Source organism: Lutra lutra, chromosome 4 (assembly GCF_902655055.1).
Source record: "Lutra lutra chromosome 4, mLutLut1.2, whole genome shotgun sequence".
In the NCBI taxonomy this organism is placed as follows: Eukaryota; Metazoa; Chordata; class Mammalia; order Carnivora; family Mustelidae; genus Lutra; species Lutra lutra.
The window spans coordinates 177,492,007-177,513,099 of NC_062281.1; the positions used below are offsets into that span (position 1 = coordinate 177,492,007).

At 61.6% G+C, this 21,093-nt stretch overlaps 2 protein-coding genes across 3 annotated transcripts; one reads left to right on the forward strand and one right to left on the reverse strand.

Annotated features, from left to right (window-relative positions):
• Positions 1 to 1,624: 1,624 nt before the first annotated feature.
• Positions 1,625 to 12,022, forward strand: MAP3K6 (mitogen-activated protein kinase kinase kinase 6). The gene is made up of 29 exons (XM_047726809.1): positions 1,625 to 1,642; positions 2,668 to 2,807; positions 2,895 to 2,918; positions 3,170 to 3,360; positions 3,474 to 3,642; positions 3,990 to 4,096; positions 4,321 to 4,491; positions 4,577 to 4,689; positions 5,297 to 5,456; positions 5,680 to 5,842; positions 5,923 to 6,030; positions 6,114 to 6,163; positions 6,256 to 6,351; positions 6,486 to 6,573; positions 6,663 to 6,796; positions 7,060 to 7,187; positions 7,442 to 7,578; positions 7,901 to 8,006; positions 8,490 to 8,647; positions 8,758 to 8,950; positions 9,058 to 9,196; positions 9,491 to 9,650; positions 9,831 to 10,040; positions 10,277 to 10,382; positions 10,620 to 10,767; positions 10,862 to 10,974; positions 11,071 to 11,144; positions 11,421 to 11,497; positions 11,705 to 12,022. Exons 2-29 carry the CDS (start codon positions 2,748 to 2,750, stop codon positions 11,793 to 11,795), a joined length of 3,474 nt encoding a protein of 1,157 aa, XP_047582765.1. The 5' UTR covers positions 1,625 to 1,642; positions 2,668 to 2,747; the 3' UTR covers positions 11,796 to 12,022.
• A 366-nt stretch (positions 12,023 to 12,388) lies between these two features.
• On the reverse strand, positions 12,389 to 20,694 carry SYTL1 (synaptotagmin like 1). 2 transcript variants are annotated; one of them, XM_047726810.1, is made up of 15 exons: positions 20,541 to 20,694; positions 18,286 to 18,518; positions 17,154 to 17,302; positions 16,881 to 16,953; positions 16,750 to 16,795; positions 16,260 to 16,332; positions 15,892 to 16,109; positions 15,632 to 15,745; positions 15,276 to 15,442; positions 14,928 to 15,024; positions 14,427 to 14,585; positions 14,087 to 14,165; positions 13,863 to 13,962; positions 12,823 to 13,028; positions 12,389 to 12,617 (listed from the first exon to the last, which is right to left on the reverse strand). In XM_047726810.1, exons 2-15 carry the CDS (start codon positions 18,474 to 18,476, stop codon positions 12,478 to 12,480), a joined length of 1,812 nt encoding a protein of 603 aa, XP_047582766.1. In that variant the 5' UTR covers positions 18,477 to 18,518; positions 20,541 to 20,694; the 3' UTR covers positions 12,389 to 12,477. The 2 variants fall into 2 exon arrangements, with proteins under 2 accessions (XP_047582766.1, XP_047582767.1); XM_047726811.1 differs by having other exon boundaries at positions 15,892 to 15,989; positions 16,881 to 16,959.
• Positions 20,695 to 21,093: the final 399 nt, after the last annotated feature.

Here is a 21,093-nt window from a genome sequence, read left to right on the forward strand (position 1 = left end):
GGGTAACAGTCACCAAGCAGTTAACTTGCTAGACTCACGTTCTAGAAACATGTTGGCCGAGCAACACACACTTAAGACTGTGATAACTCCAGCCTGATGGGTGGTCCTGGGCTTGCACACTGCTCTGTCACGGAGGTGAGTGATCTTGGAGACTGAGTCCCCAGTTCCTGATTCCAGAACCTGCTGAGGTTTACACCTGACTGTGGCCTCACTAACTCACACTGGAAGGCTAGGGATTTGGGGAGCTGTGCCATTGTGGTAGCTCAAGGGCTGAGGTTTCTGGATCTTCTTCAGGTAGGTAGAGAAGTGTCTGTGTGGGGATCCAGGTCCCATGGTCATATTTGGGTGGAGGTCAGAGGTCAGCAGATTAGATTATGGGGAAAGCAGTTCCCTGGTGAAAGGGCCAAGGCCTGGGCTCAGATGCCAAGTACCATGTTCCTGGCAGGCTGAGAAGCCTGCTTCCCCCATTCTGGTTCCTCCCCACCTGCACAGCAGGGCCCGCCCCAAAGGATGTAGGCTCTTCGCTGTGTTCTGCACACCCTTCTGTCTCTGGAGATGCCTTCATTCTACAGATCCCCGCTGGGCACTTCCTGCAGTTCCCAACTCCCCCATAGTCCCGGCCTGGGCACACATCCTATAGGTGCCCGCTCTGAGCCATCCACACTGGTTGGCCTGCTTGGGGGCACAAGCTGTTCCGGAAGCCGCCAGTCTCAGTGGTTCTGCCGGTAGAGGAGGGAGGGGAGAGGCCAAGTCCTGGGGCCGCGAGGGAGCGGCGCTGCCCCAGGGCCGAGGGTGGAGCTTTTCCAGTCGGCCGGGAAAGGGCTGGGCCCGCCCTACATGTGAGGGCAGGGGAGAGCCACGGCAGACTCTTTCCTGCGGTGTCCCGGTGGTGGACACGCCAGGACCGATTCCCGGGATCCCCTACGTAACTCTGGGCCGCGGATCACTGGATGTCCCAGATTCTCTGGACCCAATCCCCGACTTCAGATCCTCAGGACCTTGCAAGTCGGACCCCGGATTTCGCCCTGGGCTCCAGATTCCCGGAACAGGACTTCTGGCAGAGTCTGGATTTCCAGATCCCGTACCAGGTTCCCGATCCTGAGATTCCTGGATCCGTAGCCACTGGCTCCTGCCCCTCCCCGGGTGCCCAGAGCCGGGCGCCCGACACCCGAGCGCCCCCGCACGGCAGGGCCGTGCTTGCGGTCCGGAGCCCTGGAGCGCGCTGGCAGCTGCTGGCAGGACCCGCTGGCCGAGGCGCTGAGCCGGGGCCGGCCCCACGCCGCTACCCCCGGCCGGGGCTACGCGCGAAGCCGGCCGCTCAGTGTGGTCTACGTGCTGACCCGGGAGCCGCAGCCCGGGGTGGAGTCCGAGGCGGAGCCGCTGCCCCTGCGCTGCTTGCGCGAGGCCTGCGCGCAACTCTCCGGGCCGCGGCCGCGACCGCAGCTGCGCAGCCTGCCCTTCGGGACGCTGGCGCTGGGAGACACTGCAGCGCTGGATTCCTTCTACAACGCGGGTGAGCTCGCGCTGGGGGCGGGCCCCGGGCCCGGGGCGGGGCTTAGAGTTCCGGAGGAGGGCCGAAAGGGGCGTTGTTCGGCGACGCCGGGGAGACCCTGAGACCGGTGTGGGGTCCGGGGGGCACAAAGTGAGCTAGGCTGAGGGGTTCGAGATAGGGGCATGATAAAAGCGGAATTTAGGGGATCTGGAGCACGGCCGGGCTCGGGCTGGGACTTAGTAGATCCAGGCCCGGAGCCTCCGGGGTTCAGGGTTGGGGCTTAAAGCACTCTGGAGTCGGCACCGTGCCTGGGGAGCGGGGTTAAGTCTGCGGCGAGGCTGGGAGCCGGTCAGAGAGTAGTATCTCAAGAGTGGGGTTGGAGGGCTCAGCCTCAAGTCGATCTCGCGCGGAGCTCGTGAGGGCGGATCCGGGGAAGTGGAGCTTGGACTAGGGAAAGAGGCGGTCCTTGGGGGGGCGCTGGAGTCCAGGGGCGGTAACACACTACTTCCGAGGATCGGGCTAGAGAAGCAGAAAGAGAAACGAAGGGACCCTTCGGCGCGGGATTCTGGGCGAAGGAGTTTAGGTTACGAGGCCCCAGAAGTTGCGAGGTAGTGGGCGGAGCTGGAGGCTAAGCAGGGTTGCTAGGGGGCGTGGCCAGAAAGGTGGCTAGTCCCCTCCCTTCCTCCAATCCGGACGCCCCGCCCCGACACTTATTTGTTCATCCACGAGTCTGGGAACCAAGCTTATCTGACGGCTCTAAACTCACAGCCTAAAGATGAAGGCTGACTCGACCTCGAGGACACAAAGACCCACACAGCCTTAGACTCCCACGTCGCACATATGTTGACACACCGGCCCTCACAGACACTGTCACACACAAAGATAGAAACAGCTCTACACACAGGTACAGCACCGTGCCCCGTACCCGCAGGCTCTAAGCAGTGGGATGAGGGTCCCAGCCCGTGGAGCTCAAGCCTCTCCTGCAACACCGCAGATAATATCCGTTCTGTGTAAGAGCCAGAGGGACCTAGAAGGGGGAAACTGAGGCCAGAGCGAAACTGTACCCTGCTGGAGTCAAAGGGGGAGGCCATCTGAGCCAGGACAGCCTCCAAGGCTCCTCCCCTGCCTGCGGAGCTAGGCTTCCGGGCTCAGGGCCTCTGCCTGTGCCCCCACAGACGTGGTGGTGCTGGAGGTGAGCAGCTCCCTGGCGCAGCCCTCGCTCTTCTACCACCTTGGTGTGCGGGAGAGCTTCAGCATGACCAACAACGTGCTGCTCTGCTCCCAGGCTGACCTCCCTGACCTGCAGGCCCTTCGGGTAGGTGGCCGGGTGTCTGGGGGCGGGGGCAGGCAGGGGCAGGGGGCCAGCGGCTACCCAGGATACCGATTGGATTGTCCTCTGCAGGAGGATGTTTTCCAGAAGAACTCGGTGAGCAGAATCCACTCTCCGCTCCAGTGTGCCCTTCGACCCCCACTACCTTTCCTGGCCTCCTCAGTCACCTCTGACCCAATTCCCTTGACATCCATGTGGCCTTCTGTTCCCTATTGCCAAGCTCACGATGTGTGCCCTTTCTCTGCTGTTCCAGTCCCCTCTGGTGCTGACCTCTCACCTCCTCACTGTCGCTCTATAACCGGGTGCTGACCTCTGATCTGCCCTGATTGCTGCCTCCCTCCCCCCAGGATTGTGTTGGCAGCTACACCCTGATCCCCTATGTGGTGACAGTTGCAGGCCGAGTGCTGTGCGGTGATGCTGGCCTCCTGAGGGGACTGGCTGATGGGCTGGTCCAGGCCAGGGTGGGCACCGAGGCCCTGCTTACGCCCCTGGTGGGCCGGCTGGTCCGGCTGCTGGAGACCACGCCTACTGACTCTTGGTAATGGGGTACAGAGAAAGGGCACCAGGAGAGGCTGGCGAGGGCACGATGGGCCTGGCTGAGGGACAGGCCCCATCGTTCTCTTCCCCTCCCTCCTCTGCCGGGGCCCTCAGTGGCTATTTCCGGGAGACCATCCGGCAGGACATCCGGAAGGCCCGGGAGCGCTTCTGTGGGGAGCAGCTGCGGCAGGAGCTGGCTCGCTTGCAGCGGAGGCTGGACAGCGTGGAGCTGCTGAGCCCCGACATTGTCATGAACCTGCTGCTCTCCTACCGCGACGTGCAGGTGTGTGGAGCACAGGAAGGCAGGTGGGGCAGCCGCACCCCACTTCAGAAAAGACCCAGTCCCTTTCCTGGTTGTGCCACTCGCGTGCTGGTGGCTTTGAGCAGAGGGGCTCATGTCTCTGAGCCTCAGTTTCCTTGTCTGTAAGAGGGATCGATCGTGTCACTGTCTCCCAGCACGGGGAAGTGGGGGCCCACAGCGGGTTCTCTGTGTCACGTGTGGGGATGGGAAGATGGGGTTTCAGGGATGGGAGGGAGCCCCAAACTCAAGGTTTCCCTTAGTGCCTGGGGGGGCGATGGGACCCCCCCCCCAGAGGCCATCGTGCCAGTGTGCACTGTCCCCCTCCGCAGGACTACTCGGCCATCATCGAGCTGGTAGAGACCCTGAAGGCATTGCCCACCTGCGATGTGGCTGAGCAGCATAACGTCTGCTTCCACTATACGTTTGCCCTCAACCGGTGAGTGATAGAACAAGGCTCAGGTCCTAGCCTCCTAGGGACATGGGTCTCTGCCATGCAAGGTCCCTGCTGAGCGGGATCCGTGCTGTTCAGGGACTTTGCTGACTGGGATCCCACTGATGACACATGGGACTGCCGCCTGGGGGGTGGCAGATCTGGGGGTCATGGCTAGAGTGGGGTGGGGTCATCAGGTAAGGCCCCGGCCTGCGCTCCCCTTTCCCTAGGAGGAACAGGCCGGGGGACCGGGAGAAGGCATTGGCCGTGCTGCTGCCGCTGGTCCAGAGCGAGGGCTCCGTGGTGCCTGACCTCTGCTGCATGTGCGGCCGTGTCTACAAGGACATGTTCTTTAGCTCTGGCTTCCAGGATGCTGGGTACCGGGAGCAGGCCTACCACTGGTAAGGGGCACCAGCGAGTAGACCGTGGGCTGGAGAATGGGGCTGTGGGCCTCGGGCCAGCCCTGAGGCCCCACCCCTACCCCAGGTATCGCAAGGCTTTTGATGTAGAGCCCAGCCTCCACTCAGGCATCAATGCGGCTGTGCTGCTCATTGCTGCAGGCCAGCGCTTCGAGGACTCTGAGGAGCTCCAGCTCATAGGTGAGTCCCAGCTCTGTGCGCCTCCTCCCACCAGCGGGCCTTGGACGGGCCAGGGGAGAGCGTGGGCAGAGAGAACACCCGGCTGGAGCCTGGCCTTGTCTCTTTTGGACCTATTCTGCCAGAACCCACACCTGGACCCTCATACCCATCCTGGGCCCTCATGAGCCCTTGAGGCCACAAGTGTGCCAAAGCCCACACCTGTGCTCCTTACACACCAAATTTGACATACACTCGTTCCCCAAACCTTCCTTGTCCCCGAGCTCCTACTCCCACCTGAGAGTCATACCAAAGCTTTCACCTTTTTTTTTTTTTTTTTTCAATTTATTTATTTGAGAGAGAGAGGGAGATAGAGCAGGGGAAGGGGCAGAGGGAGAGAGAATCCCAAGAAGAGTCCACATTGAGCGTAGAGCCCAATGCAGGGCTTGATCTCGCGACCCCAAGATCATGATCTGAGTGAAACCCAAGAGTTGGATGCTTAACCAACTGCGCCACCCAGGCACCCCGCGCCTGTTTCTATGTTCCTCCCCACATGGATGTCGTGGCCCACACCTGGGCTTTGCCCAAATCCACAGCCACACTCCCTAGGTCCCACACCCCTCTCTCCCAGGCATGAAACTGGGCTGCCTGCTGGCCCGAAAAGGCTCTGTGGAGAAGATGCAGTATTACTGGGATGTAGGCTTCTACCTGGGAGCTCAGATCCTCGCCAATGACCTCGCCCAGGTGGCGCTGGCCGCAGAGCAACTGTACAAGCTCAATGCTCCCATATGGTAGGTGGCCTCCTCTGCAGTCTGGGCCCGGCCTCAGCTGTCTGCTCCTGCACACATGTACCCCCGCATTCTAGCCCAAGCCCAGAGCTGGTGACATGGCCCCTTCCAGACCAGTGCCCACCACACCCGGTACCCATGTTCTGGCTGCCTCCAAGCCAGTCTGCTCTCCCGGGCAGTGCTAGATGGGGCCTGGGCTGAGTTGAGGACAAGGCTGTGCCGGCAGGTACCTGGTGTCCATGATGGAAACCTTCCTGCTGTACCAGCACTTCAGACCCACGCTGGAGCTTCCCGAAGGACCCCCGCACCGTGCTCACTTCTGGCTCCATTTCTTGCTGCAGTCCTGTCAGCCACTCAAGACAGCCTGTCCCCAAGGGGACCAGTGCTTGGTGAGGCTGCCCAGTGTGGGTGTGGGACCTGGGAGAGGGGTGGGGCCTCTCTAACGGACCCCCTTCCTCATCATGTGCAGGTGCTGGTCTTGGAGATGAACAAGGTGCTGCTGCCTGCCAGGCTGGAGATTCAGGGTACCGACCCGGTGAGCGCAGTGACCCTGAGCCTGCTGGAGCCCGAACCCCAGGTGAAGTCACTGCTGGGCATCCCTTCCCCAAACCACTCTCTGAGTCCCCCAGGACCCCCCTCAGACCCAGCTTCTTCTGCCAGGACGTTCCCTCCAGCTGGACCTTCCCAGTGGCTTCCATCTGCGGGGTTAGGTGAGAGGAGAGACCTCCGGTGGTGGCGGGGTCCCAGGAGGGGAGTGCCCCCAGCCCACTAGCGCTCACGGCGGCTCTTCCTCCCTTCCCAGCTCCTCCAAGCGGGATGAGCGCTGCTGCTTCCTCTACGCGCTGCCCCCGGCGCAGGACGTGCAGCTCTGCTTCCCCAGCGTCGGGCACTGCCAGTGGTGCGCGTGGATGGCTGGGGTGCCCGGGGAGTGAGGGAAAGGAAGGGACATGTTCCTTGGGTGCTCTCGCCCCGGGAGGGGACAGTTCTCGCCCAACGTGCCCCTCCCGTCGGCCTGACCTCCCCCACCCTCAGGTTCTGCGGCCTGATCCAAGCCTTGGTGACGAATCCGGATTCCACGACGCCCGCGGAAGAGGCAGAGGGCGTGGGGGAGGTGCTGGAGGTGAGGAAGGGGGCCTGGGAGCGCCAGAAGTGGGGGTGGGGAAGGGCTGGGGGCCTCACCGAGCCCCCATCTCGCCCGCCCCCCCGCAGTTTGATTATGAGTACACAGAGACGGGTGAGCGACTGGTGCTGGGCAAGGGCACCTACGGGGTGGTGTACGCGGGCCGCGAGCGGCACACGCGGGTGCGCATAGCCATTAAGGAGATCCCGGAGCGGGACAGCAGGTGCGGTGTGCGGGGGGGGGGGGGGGGGGGGGTAGGGGCGGGGCCCAGGGCCCAAGGGGAGGGGGTCTTGTGGGCAGAATGGCAGGGAACACGCGGGGCCGTGAGGTCTGGAGGGGGCCTGTGGGCTGGGTGATATGGAGGAGAAGATCAGAGAGGGGCCTGTGGCTGGGGCAGGTCCTGGGGGCCCCGCCTGCCTGGCGCTGGAGCTGGGTGAGCGTCTCTGCCCCAAAGTGGCCTGTTCCTCTCTTGCTCCCTGCTCTCAGGTTCTCTCAGCCCCTGCATGAAGAGATTGCTCTGCACAAGCGCCTTCGCCACAAGAACATCGTGCGCTACCTGGGCTCCACCAGCCAGGACGGCTACCTCAAGATCTTTATGGAGGAAGTGCCTGGAGGTACGTGCCCAGTGTGGGATGGCAGTGGAACTGGATGTGTGGGGCAGGGGGATGGGGCCAGGAAGGGGGTGGAGAACCCTAGGGGAAAATGAATCCTAGCCTGCGTGGGTGGGGTAGCTCAGAATTAGCTGACACTGTATACTTGGGTGGGGATGGAGTCTGGGCCATGGCTGGGGTGTGCCTGGGCCTTGAGCAGAGAGCTGAAGGCTGGAGTCAGGGGGTGCCCGTGATGATCCTGGACTGCATCTGCCCAGGCAGCCTGTCCTCCTTGCTGCGGTCGGTGTGGGGCCCCCTGCAGGACAATGAGAGCACCATCAGTTTCTATACCCGCCAGACCCTTCAGGGACTCAGCTACCTGCATGACAACCACATAGTGCATCGAGACATCAAGGTGAGTCCCGTTGCTGGTGGCGGGGGTCATGGGAACACAGGGGTCCAGACAGAGAACAGCAATTTGCATTCAGAAGGCTGACCCCTTTGCAAAGGGTGGGGGAATTCACCAGGGAGGCTCCCAAGGGAATGAGAGAACTTCAGACCTGAAGCCAAAGCAGGTGCCAGCACCCAGGAAGTCATAAGTGGGGTGGCAGAGAGAGGAGGCTGACAGAGGCAGGGTCAGGCTTCGATCGTAGGAGGTGGGATCCAGGGACAGGGTCCGGTTCCTCCATCAGGAACCCAGCCTGATGTCCACTGAGCATAAGGTCCACTCTGCTCAGGGGGACAATGTGCTGATCAACACCTTCAGTGGGCTGCTCAAGATTTCTGACTTCGGCACCTCCAAGAGGCTGGCGGGCATCACACCTTGCACTGAGACCTTCACAGGTAATGGGGTGTGGGGTGGGGAGTGGGAACACTGACCTGGGACAGAAGAACTCTTAGGACCTTCCGGGGAATGGTGTTTCTCCTTGGCTGTGGAGTTAGAGCCCTCATGGGACATGGAACCAAGGGCCGGTGATTGCGCTGGGGGTGAGGTGATAGAGTCTAGAACTGGAGCTTGAGTAGTCCATGATGGCAAATTTAGTGTCTAGGAAGTGTCAATGTGGGCAGAAGTGTGTGATGGGTTCAGAGTGGATGACGCTGTCTGGGATGTGTGGTGGGCCATACTGTGCGTGAGGGAGTCAGAACGTGACGGAGCCCAAGATGAGTGAGGAAACTCAGGATAGGTGTTTGACCCCCAGGGTAGGTGATGGGGATTATCTGGATGACAGAGTTCAGGGTGGGTGCGGGTGGCTAGAGGATGAGAGCCCGTCACCCCCACATCGTCTAATGCCTAGATGAGCATTAAGGGCACGGCTTCTACCACAGGGACCCTCCAGTATATGGCACCAGAAATCATTGACCAGGGCCCACGAGGGTATGGGAAGGCAGCTGACATCTGGTCACTGGGCTGCACTGTTATCGAGATGGCAACAGGTCGCCCCCCCTTCCATGAGCTAGGGAGCCCGCAGGCGGCCATGTTTAAGGTGAGACCCCTCACTCGTGGCCTGGCTCACAGGGCGGGGGGCGTGGCGACAGACCGAGCCCTGAACACCTGGAAACCTGACCTTCTTCCGTCCTCCCTGACCCCTCCCAGGTGGGCATGTACAAGGTGCATCCGCCAATGCCCACTTCTCTGTCAGCGGAGGCCCAAGCCTTTCTTCTCCGAACTTTTGAGCCAGACCCCCGCCTCCGAGCCAGTGCTGAAGCACTGCTGGGGGACCCCTTCCTGCAGCCTGGGAGGAGGAGCCGCAGCCCCGGCTCCCCACGACATGCACTGCGGCCCTCAGGTAAGATGCAGGTGGAGGGAGTGGGTGCACTGGGCTGAGGGAGAGGAGCTGTGGAGGTGAGAGGGCTGAATGGGGGGCCCAGGCTGACAGCCTCCTCCCTCCCTCAGATGCCCCTTCAGCCAGCCCCACTCCTTCAGCTGACCCAACCACCCAGCCCCAGACATTCCCACACCCTCAGGCACCCTTTCAGCACCCACCCAGTCCCCCGAAGCGCTGCCTCAGTTACGGAGACACCAGCCACCTCCGGTGAGAGCCCAGGGTCTTGGCGGGGCTTTGCCTCATCTGGGTTTGCTCTTGTATTCCCTCCGGTGGGAAAGCCCCCCTCGGGGCCCTGGGCGCCTCCCACCACTTGCAAGGGTGGGATTGGGGGCCTCCTCACCGATGCTCCGACTTGTATTTCTTGTGCCACCTCAGTACCAGGCTCCTCTCTCTTACCCCTGGGAGGCTGGCCTCAAAAGAGCCAGGATTCAGACCCTGGGGTGGAGGCGGCCGGGCACTGTGGCCACCCGCCCTCCATGCGCAGCTCCCCGGTTGCACTAGGGTGCCTGAGGAACCGGGGGCCGAGGAGCCCACGTCCCCTGAGGAGAGTTCCAGGCTGAGCCTGCTGCACCAAGAGAGCAAGCGCCGGGCCATGCTGGCCGCAGTGCTGGAGCAGGAGCTGCCCTCGCTGGCGGAGAGTCTGGGCCTGAAGCAGGAACAGGTGGGTGTGCGCGTCCCAACCACCTCCACCAACAGCCACACACCACCACCCCGCTCCGCCGGTTGGTGGTGAGGCGGGGCCTGCAAGTCCGCAGAGGTATTCCCCCACACCTGCACCCCCACCTGCAGCTCTCTTGACTCAGGGGGAAACCCACCCATGACAACCTCTCTTCCTCCCCAGGGGCCCCAGCTGGGCAGGAATCATGTGGAACAGCTACTGCGCTGCCTCGGGGCGCACATCCACACTCCCAACCGCCGGCAGCTGGCCCAGGAGCTGCGGGCGCTGCAAGGGCAGCTGCGGGCCCAAGGCCTCCGGCCTTCGCTTCTGCACGGACCGCTCTTCGCCTTCCCGGACGCGGTGAGGGAGCCTTCTCGCGGTTCGAGCTGCCCAATAAGATGTAGTCAGCTCCCTGTACCCGGGAATGTGCAAGGACTTGTTGCAAGGTTGCACGTCTTCCCCGTGAAGATACAGCCGTCAAGAAAGGGACATCTATCCCGTCCTAGTTTCCCAGCTCCTCCCTCTGCCCCAAGCCCGCCTACCCGACTCGCCTCTGGCTCAAGACTTTCTAGGCCTTTCCGACTCGAGCCCCACCTCTGAGTCCCGCCGCGCCCTTTCTCCCTTTCCAGGTGAAGCAGATCCTCCGCCGGCGCCAGATCCGCCCACACTGGATGTTCGTGCTGGACTCGCTGCTCAGCCGAGCGGTGCGGGTAGCCCTGGCCGTGTTGGGCCCAGGTAACCCCAGGAGTGGAGCTATCCTGCCTGCCGGCGAGGGTGTGACCCCCTTGGGGGCTTGACATGCACGCCGGGGGCCGGTAGGGGGCGTGGTTGGTGGGGGTTAAGCTCAACCCGGGCGGGAATGAATGGCTGGGTACCCAGAGCCGTGCGCCCTCTGCCGGGTGTCTGGGGAAGTGTCCCAAATGGGCGTTCTCTCTCACTGCGGGAGCTCACCCCAGTCACTTGGATTGGCAGAAGAGGAGACAGAGGAGGTACCACCGAGGTCAGAGGAGGAACCCCAGTCCAAGCAGCAGGAGACCATCAGCCGGCGCCCGGGGGAACCAGAGAAAGCACCCCCAACCCCAGTGGTGCAGCTGGGCCTCTTGCGAGCAGAGACTGACAGGTAAAGCCCCAGGGACTTGCCCACGCCCTCTGGGCCAGCTTCACCTTCACTCTCCGCTCCATCGTACTGGCCCCACCTCTGCGCTCTCCTACAGGCTCCGAGATGTCCTGGCCGAGAAGGAGCGAGAGTGCCAGGCCCTGGTGCAGCAAGCTCTGGAGCGGGTAAACAGGGAGGCAGGGACCTGCGCCTTGTCCCCAGAGCCCCCTGGTGAGTATGCCATAGCTGGAGAACACTCAAGGCAAGTGCCAGGCAGCTTCTGCCAGGAGGTATCCCTGGATTGACCGCCTGACTTCTCCTCCACAGCTGCTCTCACGGTGGACCAGGGCTTGGTTCAGTGGCTACAGGGACTGAATGTGGATTCAGGCACTATCCAGATGGTGAGGGGGAGAGCGCGGGCCAAGTCCTTGACCCCCACCCACCAGAGACTCCATCTCTGCCCATCTTTCAGCTCTTCTCACTCGTTCCCTCATGCCGAGACTCTCAGTACACAAGAGCACTTAGTGTACCCCCCATGGTGCAGATGAGGAAACAAGTGCCAGGGGGCGTTGGCTGCTGTGTAGCATGTTAGTAGCCCAGCAGAGCTAGTACCTGGGTCTCTGGACACATCTCCCTCTGATATTCTTTTCTACATCCGGGTCTTTGTCCACAACCAGCTGCTGAACCACAGCTTCACCCTCCGTATCCTGCTGACCTGTGCCACTCGAGATGACCTCATCTACACCCGCATCAGGTATGTCCTGAGCCCTCCAGGGATGACCCACGCATGTGGCTTCTTGGTGGCCAGAGTCTGACCACCCCCCCACCAGGCTACATGCCTGCTTCAGTTCCTCCCTGGAAGTTTCGTGGACACAGTGTCCCCCAGGGGCAGGAGGCGCATCAGGCAGACAGTGGGGTAGGCCGTATTCTGGCTGAGCCACACTGAGCCTGCTCTCCCCAGGGGAGGAATGGTGTGCCGCATCTGGAGAGCCATCTTGGCCCAGCGAGCAGGATCCACGCCAGTCACCCCTGGCCAACAGGAGGCTGAATGAGAGCTCAGAGACAGAAGGCAGGACCCAAGGATGGGTGCATGGAGAAGACACAAGTAGCTTCCGATACACCTCACCTACCCCAGGACTCAGGGCCAACTGGAGGAGGCCAGGCGGGTGGGGGCGGGGTAGGGCCCAGACTTAGCGATATTGGGGGGGGATCAACCATAGAGATACCCCCAAGCCGATCAGGTATGGCCAGGCAGACTATTAAACAGAATATCTTTGTATGCTTGGGTCTTGGCAACTTTTTTTTTTTAAGATTTTATTTATTTGACAGAGAGAGATCACAAGTAGGCAGAGAGGCAGGCAGAGAGAGAGGGGGAACCAGGCTCCCTGCTGAGCAGAGAGCCCAATGTGGGGCTCAAATCCTGGACCCTGAGATCATGACCTGAACTGAAGGCAGAGGCTTAACCCACTGAGCCACCCAGGCGCTCTGGATCTTGGCAACTTCTGAGGTATGGGGGGCCGGGGGTCCTGGGACCAGCTTCCTAAGGTCTTTCTGAGTCTGAAGTCCCTTCACCTGTTCCCTTTCACTTCCCTCGCCCATTCCTGCCATCGCCCTTGCTGCCCAAAAACAGACATCAGCCCCTTGCTGCCCTTAGAATAGACTTTATTGGTTTTGGCCAAGGGCAGGCCCAGAGATGGGGGTCCAGAGGGGAGTCTGGTGGAGCTTGTAGGGCAGCTATGTCCTGGGCACCAGGTCGGTTCTGAGGGGCAGAAGGCCATCCACCCACTCACATGGTCGCTGCAGAAGCATCTGCCACAGCTGCTTCTCCTCCTCTGTGGAATCCATCCAGGGTACCCGGAGCCCATAGCTGCTGCCTGGATATGTGCAGACAGGGGTGAAGGACATGGTTACCCCGGACACCCTAAGGTCCCAAGGAATGCCTTCCGGGTCCCAGATTACCCACTGCCACTCCCAGCTCATAAGTAGATACCAAAGCTCAGGGAAGGGTAGAGAAGTGCCCAAGGCCTCACGCTGAGCTTGGTATTAGCATCAGGTCTCCCGGGGCCCTGCCCCACTCACCAGTGCCCAGGCTGAGGCGTATGCCCCCCAGCTGGCGGCTGGTCAGGGTCCCATGGTCCCAGAGGGAGAGCTCAGCACAGGCCTGGTGCAGGTCAGCAGGCCTGAAGCCATCGTAAACCATCGTATGGTTGAACACAGGGCTGAGGCTGCGTCGTACCACCCTTGTCCGTTGGCGGCTGGCGTGGCTGTCATCGGGCAGCACTGAACTGTGGGGCAGGTAGGCTGGCAATCAAGTGGCTATCCCCTCACGCTCCCCAGAACCAACCAGTCACCAGATCCTACCCATTCTCCCTCACAATGTCCGTGCCCTCTGGCTCCCGCCTATGTCCTGAACTCAAACCTTCACTATTCGTGGACCTTTGGGCCAGCTACCTCTCAGGCTCTTGTCTTTAAAAGTTACAACTCTTATTCGTAGGACCCCAGAGTAAAGTCTCTGAAATACGGTTCTGCTACTTCCCTGCACAGTGACCTTCATTGGCTCCCTGTTGCCCCCAGAAGTAGTTTCCAGACTTTTTAAAGCCTCAGAACCCACCCTGCAAGATAAAACATTACCCAGAAGTAGAAGAAAACAACGTCTATGCGTGGAATCAGGGCTGGGAACTTAGAACCTGATCCACCCAACTTCATTTCACTCTCTGAGTGTGAGGCAGCACCCGGAGGCACCCCTAGAGGTCCCCCAGAGCTTACTTTGAAAACCACTGAACTGCAAGTTCAGGGGCAAGCCCCACAGCCTGACCTTCCAGGTCTTTTCATGGAAGAGCCCCTGTGACCTCCCAGGTCCCCAGCCTCAGCTCTCCAACAAGTCCCATGGCTTGTCACTCTGAAATGCAGCTCCTGAAGGAAGTCTTTAACTTTTCTGACTCTGGGCTTTTGTTCAAGTTGTCCCCTTCACCCCTGCACAGTGGTCGAGGATCAGACTGGGGGGCGGATCAAGAACGGTTGATTACGAGGGGTTTGTCAGAGGTGGGGAGCTCCAGAGCGCGTGGGCGGTGGGGGAGGGCGGGGAAGAAGGGTAGCCAGGACGGTCCCAAGCCCCTCACCACTGTACGTAGGTATCCAGGGTTCCTGAGCGCAGCGGCACGAGGTCCTGAGCTTCCTTCACCCAGAAGTGCAGCTCCCCGCTGGGGGGCAGTCCCGCGCCTGCCCAGAGACTCGGCTCAGACCCTGCCGCCGCATGCCCTCGCCGGACGCCCCTCGCCCTCGCCGGACTGGAGGCCCCCTCCTTCCAGGTCCCGTCCAGCGTGGCCTCTGGCGGGGCACTCACCCTCGGAGCCGGCGGGGACGTACTTGAGGGAAAGGGAGAGCAGCCCGCGGCTGGGGAGGTCGTCGGGAGAGTGCAGAACCTGCGAGAGGCGGTCAGGTCAGGGAGCCGACCCCAGCGAAAGCGGCCATCGAGGGGTGAGGTCTCCAGACCCGGATGGGGCGCACCTAGCCGGGGGGCCCAACCACCGCCCGGGGTGGCAGTAGGGTTTCGAGGCCGAGGGGAGGCTCGGTCAAAGGCGGAGTCAGAGGAGGCTGGAGCAAAGGAAAGGGGGCTGGGGCGGGGAGGGTGCAGGCCGGACACCTGCGTCGCTGGGTCTCCCCACGCGGGCAGGCTGCCTCACCCGGGGCTGCAAAGGGAGCCAGGTGGGCTCAGAGTCCCAGTCCCACGTGTCGAGAGGCACTTCGACTTCGCCTAGAAAGATGTTGCGACCCAGGCTCTCGCGGTGCCACACGGACAGGCTCAGCACGCGGCCCCGGAGCTCGGCCTGCGAGACGGAGTACTGGGGACAAGAGGTGCGCTTTAAGGGACCACGGCGGCTGGCGCCGGCTTCAGCGCTGCAGCAGTATGGACGGGGACCTGTCCTACCGCGCTCCTTGCACGACGGAATCTGGGGGAGCCTCGAAGGGCCGTAATGGGAGGTCTGGACTAGCGCCATGCCCAGCACTGGACTGACCCACACTGGGGAACGCACGAACGGAGGGCCTCCCTGCCGTTCCTCCCGCACAACAGAGGGTCGGAGCGACGGGCAACGACCATACCCTGGCTGCCCCAGCCACCAGGCCCCCGCAGGAAAGGGCGTTGAGTTCATGCATGGGGGGCCGCCCGGTCGTCGCAGCCTCACCCTCAGAGTCTCGTTGAAGACCGGGTTCAGATTCCGTTTCTTCACCGCCGTCTTGCGCTTGCTCTGCTTATCCGGGAGGAGGTAGCTTTTGACGTAGCTGGAGCGTGGGAGGGGAGGAGAGGACCGGAGCTGAATGGGGGGCCCTCCCAGCGCCTACCCCCACCCCCCGGGGGGGGGCCTCCCCAGCCCCAGCCCAGAGCACAGCTTCCGGGCAGCGCTTTCCCGGAGTTCTCTCACTCAACCCCCGCGCCTCCCAAGGACGTTGATACTCCCACTTTGAAGACGGACGAAAATCGACCAAGAAGAGTGGCGGGGTGGAGGTGCAGCGAGAGCGGGTCGGGCACTCACGGATCGGAGCGGTGGCGTCGCGCGGCCGCCAGGCCCTGGCACTGGATCACGTGCACGCGCAGCTCGGCGGTGCCGGGCTCGTAGCGCAGCCCGAAGTGCACGGAGCCGCGCACCTGCACCGCGCCCGCCTCGGCCTCCCCCGACAGGCTCAGCTGGCTGCCACTCAGCTGCGGGCGGGGGTGGAGGTCAGCGCGGGGAGGGGGGTGTGCAGGGCTCAGGTCCAGGCGGGGTTGGGGGGGGGGTTGCTCAGATCAGGGGACGAGGGAGGGGTGAGGCCGGGGCTACGCGCGGGGATATGGAGGGTGGCGTCCCCCACCCGTCTCCTTCGTCCCCAGGCCATAGCCCTCACCCCTCACCGTGGAGGAGTTGAGGCTGGACACGGAGGAGCTGCTGCTGAGCATGCGGTCGAGGGAGGGGCCGGGGCCGGGAGCCTCCTCCCCGTTCTGCAAGATCTCGGGCGCCGTCTGGGTCTGGGGAGCGTGGGGCAGGGGGTAAGTGACGGGGCGTCTTCTCTTTCCCAGCCCTTCCCCAGACGGCTCTCAGCCTGGTGCACGGGCACTCCCCGCCCAGAATCCGCTCCGGGTCTTGGGAGCAGCCGCCGGCCGCTCCCGCCTACCTGGGCTGGGGGTGGAGGCGACTCGGCTCCCCGCGGCCGTGGCTCCGGCTCCGGCTCCGCCTCCTCCGTGTTGACCTGCGGGGCCCCGGAGTCCGGGGCTGGGGTGGGGCATGAGCTACTGAGCGTGGCCCTCTCCTGCCCGCCCCTAAGCAGATTTGGAGGGACTGGTTTGCCACTCCCGTGACCTGCGGATTCAGGCTCCAGTCCAGCGGGAAGCCCTTGAGACCGCACACGCACACGCATATACGCGCACCAAGGAGAGAGTAGGAAGGGGAAGGAAGGTGAACACAGGTGGTTGGGGTCATTTCAGAGATGCCTCTGGTCCCTGAAACCTCTCTGTAGTCCCCAACACACACCCTCCCACTCACCTTCCTGGGCCTGGGGTTCTTCCTCATGATCTGAAGACTTTAGGGGGACATATGGTGAAGGGGAATCAGGTTTCTGAAAATAGCAAGGAGTAGAGATCACAGTGGGGACTAGTGACGAAGGAGTCAAAGGTCACGATAGGGTCAGAGGCCAGAGGCTCCAGCTGGCTATCCCAGATGGATTTAGCACAGCCCTCCAGGCAGGGCTGGTAACCAGCTAACCAGTTGCCAAACCAGTGGGGCCTGCATGTCACATTCCGTCCTGTGTCACGGCATGCCCTGTCTGACTCGTCCCATTGGTGGCAGACAGTAACTTCTGAGTCCTAAACCTCACCCAGCTCAGTCCCCCCACCACCCCTAAGAGCCAGATTCTGAGATTCCCTTAGAGGCCAGGTGTCTGTCCCCATTTGACAGAGGAGGATTACAGTGGCCCAGACCAGGGTCTCCTGAGTCTCACTTCCCACCTCCTCTTCGGGGGTCACTCATTCCTCACCTCAGCCTTGCTGAGCGTCTCTTGGGGTGCCTTGTCCATGATGAGCCTAGGAGAAGGGAGAGGTGGTTGTCAGGGAATAGACCCCAGAGGACTGATAGGCACCCTCCTCTCCCCCTGCCAGACCTCCTCACCTGGGCTCTGGCTCCTCTTCAGCTTCTTTCTCGGCAGCTTCAGCCTCCCCATCGCTGCCTGGAGCCTGGTCTCCTGTGCCCGGGTGAGAAGCTCTGTGAACCCTGGATCTCAGGAAGTCTGGCCTTTGGAGATGCTCACTCACCTCCAGGAGCTCGTGGAGGGGTGGTGCCCACCCAAAGACACACAGTACCAGGGGCCCTCTCTTACTGTACATGCATACCCAGTGCCCTGGGCTCTGTGTAGCCAGTCTCACCCCGGGGATCTCCTCTCACCCATGGAGCTCTTCTTTCTGCGGATAGAGGCTCGGACAAGATCAGAGCCAAGGTGGGCATGGTGGTGCCGTTGTGAGCGGGCTTCCTGGAACCAGTCTCCTGTCAGGATCTTCAGCTGCCCAGGGTCTGCCAGCGAGGCCCGGAGCTTGCTGGGGGATAGGGGAGGGTGTGGCTGTCATCCAAACCACATTCCTGCTACCCACTCTGTGCTAGGCCTTGTACCTGGGGCCAGGGACACAAGAGCAAATCAGACTCAATCCTTACTCTGGATCAAGGAGCTCAGGTTGATGGGGAGACTGGATCCAGAACAGACAAGTACACTATAATGAGGTGGGTGCCATGATGGATGTGAGAAGGGCCAGCTTTGCCTGTGGGAATCCAGGAGGGCTTCCCAGAGGAGGTGACATTTGACTAGTTTCTTGAAGGACAAATTGGAGTTTTCCAGGCAGAGAAGGAGAATAATTATCATTCATTAAGTGACTACTGTGCATAATGCCCCCTCCTAATTCCAGGAGGTAGTGCTCCTTAGCCCCATTTTACAGATGAGGAGAGTGGTGCTAGGGAGGTCAGGAGAGTTGCCCTAGGTTACATAGCTAAGAGGTGTCTTCCTGTCCCCAAACACTACTTTTAAGTCACATGCTCCTCTGCCACTGTGCTCTTCCAGGGAGAAGGAACAGCACAGAAGGCTGTATTCAGGGACTCTGACGCTCTTGAGTGGCTCGAGTGGACATTCTGGGTATGTGTATCGGGGGCGGGGCTTACTGGTGGAGGATGAGACTGGGGAGGCTGGCAGGGACTAATCAGGGAGGCTTTGCGGGCGCACTTAGGAGCTGGCTCCTGACATGAGGTGCTGAGGAACCATGGGCGGTTTCAGCAGGGGACATTAAGGACAGATCTGGGGAGCTCCAGCTGCAGCATGACCAGTGAGTCAGAGAGGGTGAGCCTGGAGGCAGGAAGGCAGCTGCCTTGGGTGAGGTGGAGAGCTGCGCTAGTTAAGGGTGAAGGTGAACAGTGAATAAAAACAGGAACCACCCAGATATCTAACAGGCCACACACTGGGAGGCAGCAGGGGCACACTGGGGCTCCCAGTGCCTGAGGCCCCGTTCTCCCGGGCTCCCCTGCCCTGCCTCACCTGACGCGGCCCTCCTCCAACTGGCGAAGGCGGGCATCTCTCTTCAGGACATCAGCAATGGCCTCCTGCTCCTCCTCTGTCAGGAAGCTGAGGTCCAAGAGTGCATCAGCCTCAGGTTGTGGCCCGTGCGCCATGAGGCAGCTGGGCAGGGCCCAGAGCCTCTCCTGAAATGGGTGTCCCCTCTGGGGCATCAGCTGGGACGGTGCCCCATCAGCTGGGGCACATGTGGCGACCTGGGGGGGCAGATCAAGGGGGCAGGTCAAGCCCTGCCCAAACACAGGGTCCATCCTGGAGCTGCTGGCTCTTTTCTGCCCAAATACATGCCTGGGCGGTGAGCACAGTACGACTCCAGGAAGGCTGAGCTCGAGGTGGCATGAGACACACCCATGGACCCATGGGCCCCGGTACACACTGGCTCACAGACATACAGACACACTTGAAGATGTGCAGACACGCCCACCCACAGTGAGACGTCCGCCTGATCACACGGGCGCCCCACCATCTGTATGGACAGGCCAGTGCACACCTGTCCCGCACCAAGGACCCTATGCGGTCTTGGTCCCAGACCCTGGCTCACACCAGGGGACATGCCTGACATATTCTGAACCCTGCACGCGAGGCCCCACAGAATGTATAACTTGGGACAAAAACATGACCCGAGATACACACAAATCACACCGAGTGTTGCACACACATTGCCCCTCCTCCAACTGGATTGTGAGCTCCTTGAAGACAGAGACAGCGCCTCACCCCAAAAGCCCATATGTTGCCCACAACAGACAGTTGGTAAAAGCTTGATTAATTGAATGCAGAAATACTCCTGTACACACATGAGGAAGGCCACACACACAAACACCCGGCTCTGCTCACTGCTCCCCCCGACCCTGGGAACCTACCAATACGGGTTGTCTCCCTCCACCCTTCACCTCCACCCTGCCCTGGCCCATTTGGCCTTCCTGTCTGAGGCAACCTCCTCCCCAGCCCACACCCCCACTTCCTCCCCACTGAGGTAACCACTTTACCCACTCCCCCTGAGGCGTCCAGCCAGGGATGCCCTCTTGCCTGTAGCCCCTGGCGCCCTCTGCTCTGGCCACATGTGTTCTCCCCCTTCTCCTGACCCAGGACCTGGCCAGGGGCCTGGCGGCAGAGGCCAAGGGCTGCAAAGCAGCTCAGGCTGCCCGGGCACCACGCTGACTCCGGAAGGAAAACATTTGCCCAGCTCCGAGGGGCATGTGGACGTGGCAGGGGGCCCGGGACAGAGTCGTGGGCAGAGTGGAGGCATGGCCTGAGCCCACTGGGCCGTCTCTCCTCCCCTGCTGCCCATCCCATCCCCTCCCAGGCCAGGTCAGGGCACCAGGCAGGCCCGAGATGGGAAGAGAGTTCTCTGGCAGGCAAGTCCTGGCTTGTGCCCGCTGCTGCCTGAGCTGGGCCGTCCCTGCCGAGTCTGTGTCCAAGCCTGAGCGCGCCTTCTCCCTCTGCTGCCCGCACCACAGGCTTGGTGTGGCTGTCTTTACAGAGTGCCTGGTCTGATCCTGTGTGAACACCCGTGTGAACGCCCGTGTGCCCCGCATTAGCACTACTTCCCGAACATCTGCCCTGTTCAGTGCTGGGTGCTGCCCGCACACAGCTCGGGGCTCTTCTGTGGCCCGGGGCCCAAGCCCATGTGACATTATGCCCTTGCAAGGGTCTTAGACCAACACAACACGGCTCTGCACACGGAGGCGTCTATGAGGCTGTTTGTTTTGTGGGTGTGAAGATTGTGTCACTGCCTGTGTGTCGGTGCACCATGTCCCAGTGTGACGCCGCGTGGGTGACTGTTATTCACCTTCAGTGACTTTCTGGATGACAGCATAGTGTGGTATGTGCCCTGTGTACTTCATCCTCTGCTGGACGTGCGTCTGGGCTATGTCGTGCTATGTGCTGGGGGGCCCCAGGGGTCCTCTGGCGGTGTGTGTAGGAGTGCGGAGGTGGGGAATGTCCTGCAGGTCCGCCTGGGCTGGGCTGTGGGCATCTGAGCCTAGGGTCCCCAGCAGCAACCCCTCCCTGTAGTTCCTTCTTCTAGAGCTAAAATCCAGCGTCTGGTCCTTCCCACCCCCGTTCAACACTATGGGACCGACCCATTGGTCAATGTCCCAGTCCCAGACCCGCTCCCACCTGCCTCGACCCCTAAGGCCCCAGAGGGTACCCAGGAGACCAGGTGGCAGTGTCTGCCCCTTGGGACCCTGGCAAGGAACCCTGGCCCTGAGGTGTGTTACCTGTAGGAGTCCAGTATGGATCAGAACCTTCGCAGGGTGACCTGGGCTCTCCTGAACTCCTGGCAGCTGAGTTTCAGAGCTGAACTTGGGGAGCAGAGCAGAGAGGGACTAAGGCTGACTCAACCAGCAGCCCAGAGGAGCTGCCCCAGAGGAGGAGGAAACACCTTCTGAGCAGGGCCTGCTGCAAAACCGGGCCTGGACTCCCGGCACCCTAGGGGTGCACCTAAGCCTTGGCTTTCAGAGAGCTCCAAGCTGATCTGCTGGGTGGGAGACACCAGGAGCTTGGCCCCAGCTCTGCTGCCCACTTATTCTGTAACTGCTGTGAGCAGCACAGGCACCAACCCCTGAGAGCCTCGGTGGCCTCATCCCTAGAGTGGGTGGCCGCCCCACCCCGCCTGCAGAGTTGCTGAGAGGAACTTGCTTTGAAAGCAAGGTTAGAAATCTTTCTAAGAAGCAGGGTCAAGGAAGGATTGCAGACCATGGCCAAAGGACCCTAAGTAGAGTTTCTCCTCTGCCACTGTGTGACCTTAAGCAGGTGGTGTCTCCACCAGGC

What these genes read in the sequence shown, in the direction of transcription:
- MAP3K6 (XM_047726809.1), top strand. Translation starts at nt 2,748, where the DNA reads ATGACCAACAACGTGCTGCTCTGCTCCCAGGCTGACCTCCCTGACCTG. An exon ending in TGAGGAGCTCCAGCTCATAG is followed by an intron (nt 4,690 to 5,296) that starts GTGAGTCCCAGC and finishes CCTCTCTCCCAG; the next exon opens with GCATGAAACTGGGCTGCCTG. An exon ending in CTTGTCCCCAGAGCCCCCTG is followed by an intron (nt 10,975 to 11,070) that starts GTGAGTATGCCA and finishes TCTCCTCCACAG; the next exon opens with CTGCTCTCACGGTGGACCAG.
- SYTL1 (XM_047726810.1), bottom strand. Translation starts at nt 18,476, where the DNA reads ATGCCCCAGAGGGGACACCCATTTCAGGAGAGGCTCTGGGCCCTGCCC. An exon ending in GAAGAGGAGCCAGAGCCCAG is followed by an intron (nt 16,796 to 16,880) that starts GTGAGGAGGTCT and finishes CCCTTCTCCTAG; the next exon opens with GCTCATCATGGACAAGGCAC. An exon ending in AGACGCTCAGCAAGGCTGAG is followed by an intron (nt 16,333 to 16,749) that starts GTGAGGAATGAG and finishes TGCTATTTTCAG; the next exon opens with AAACCTGATTCCCCTTCACC.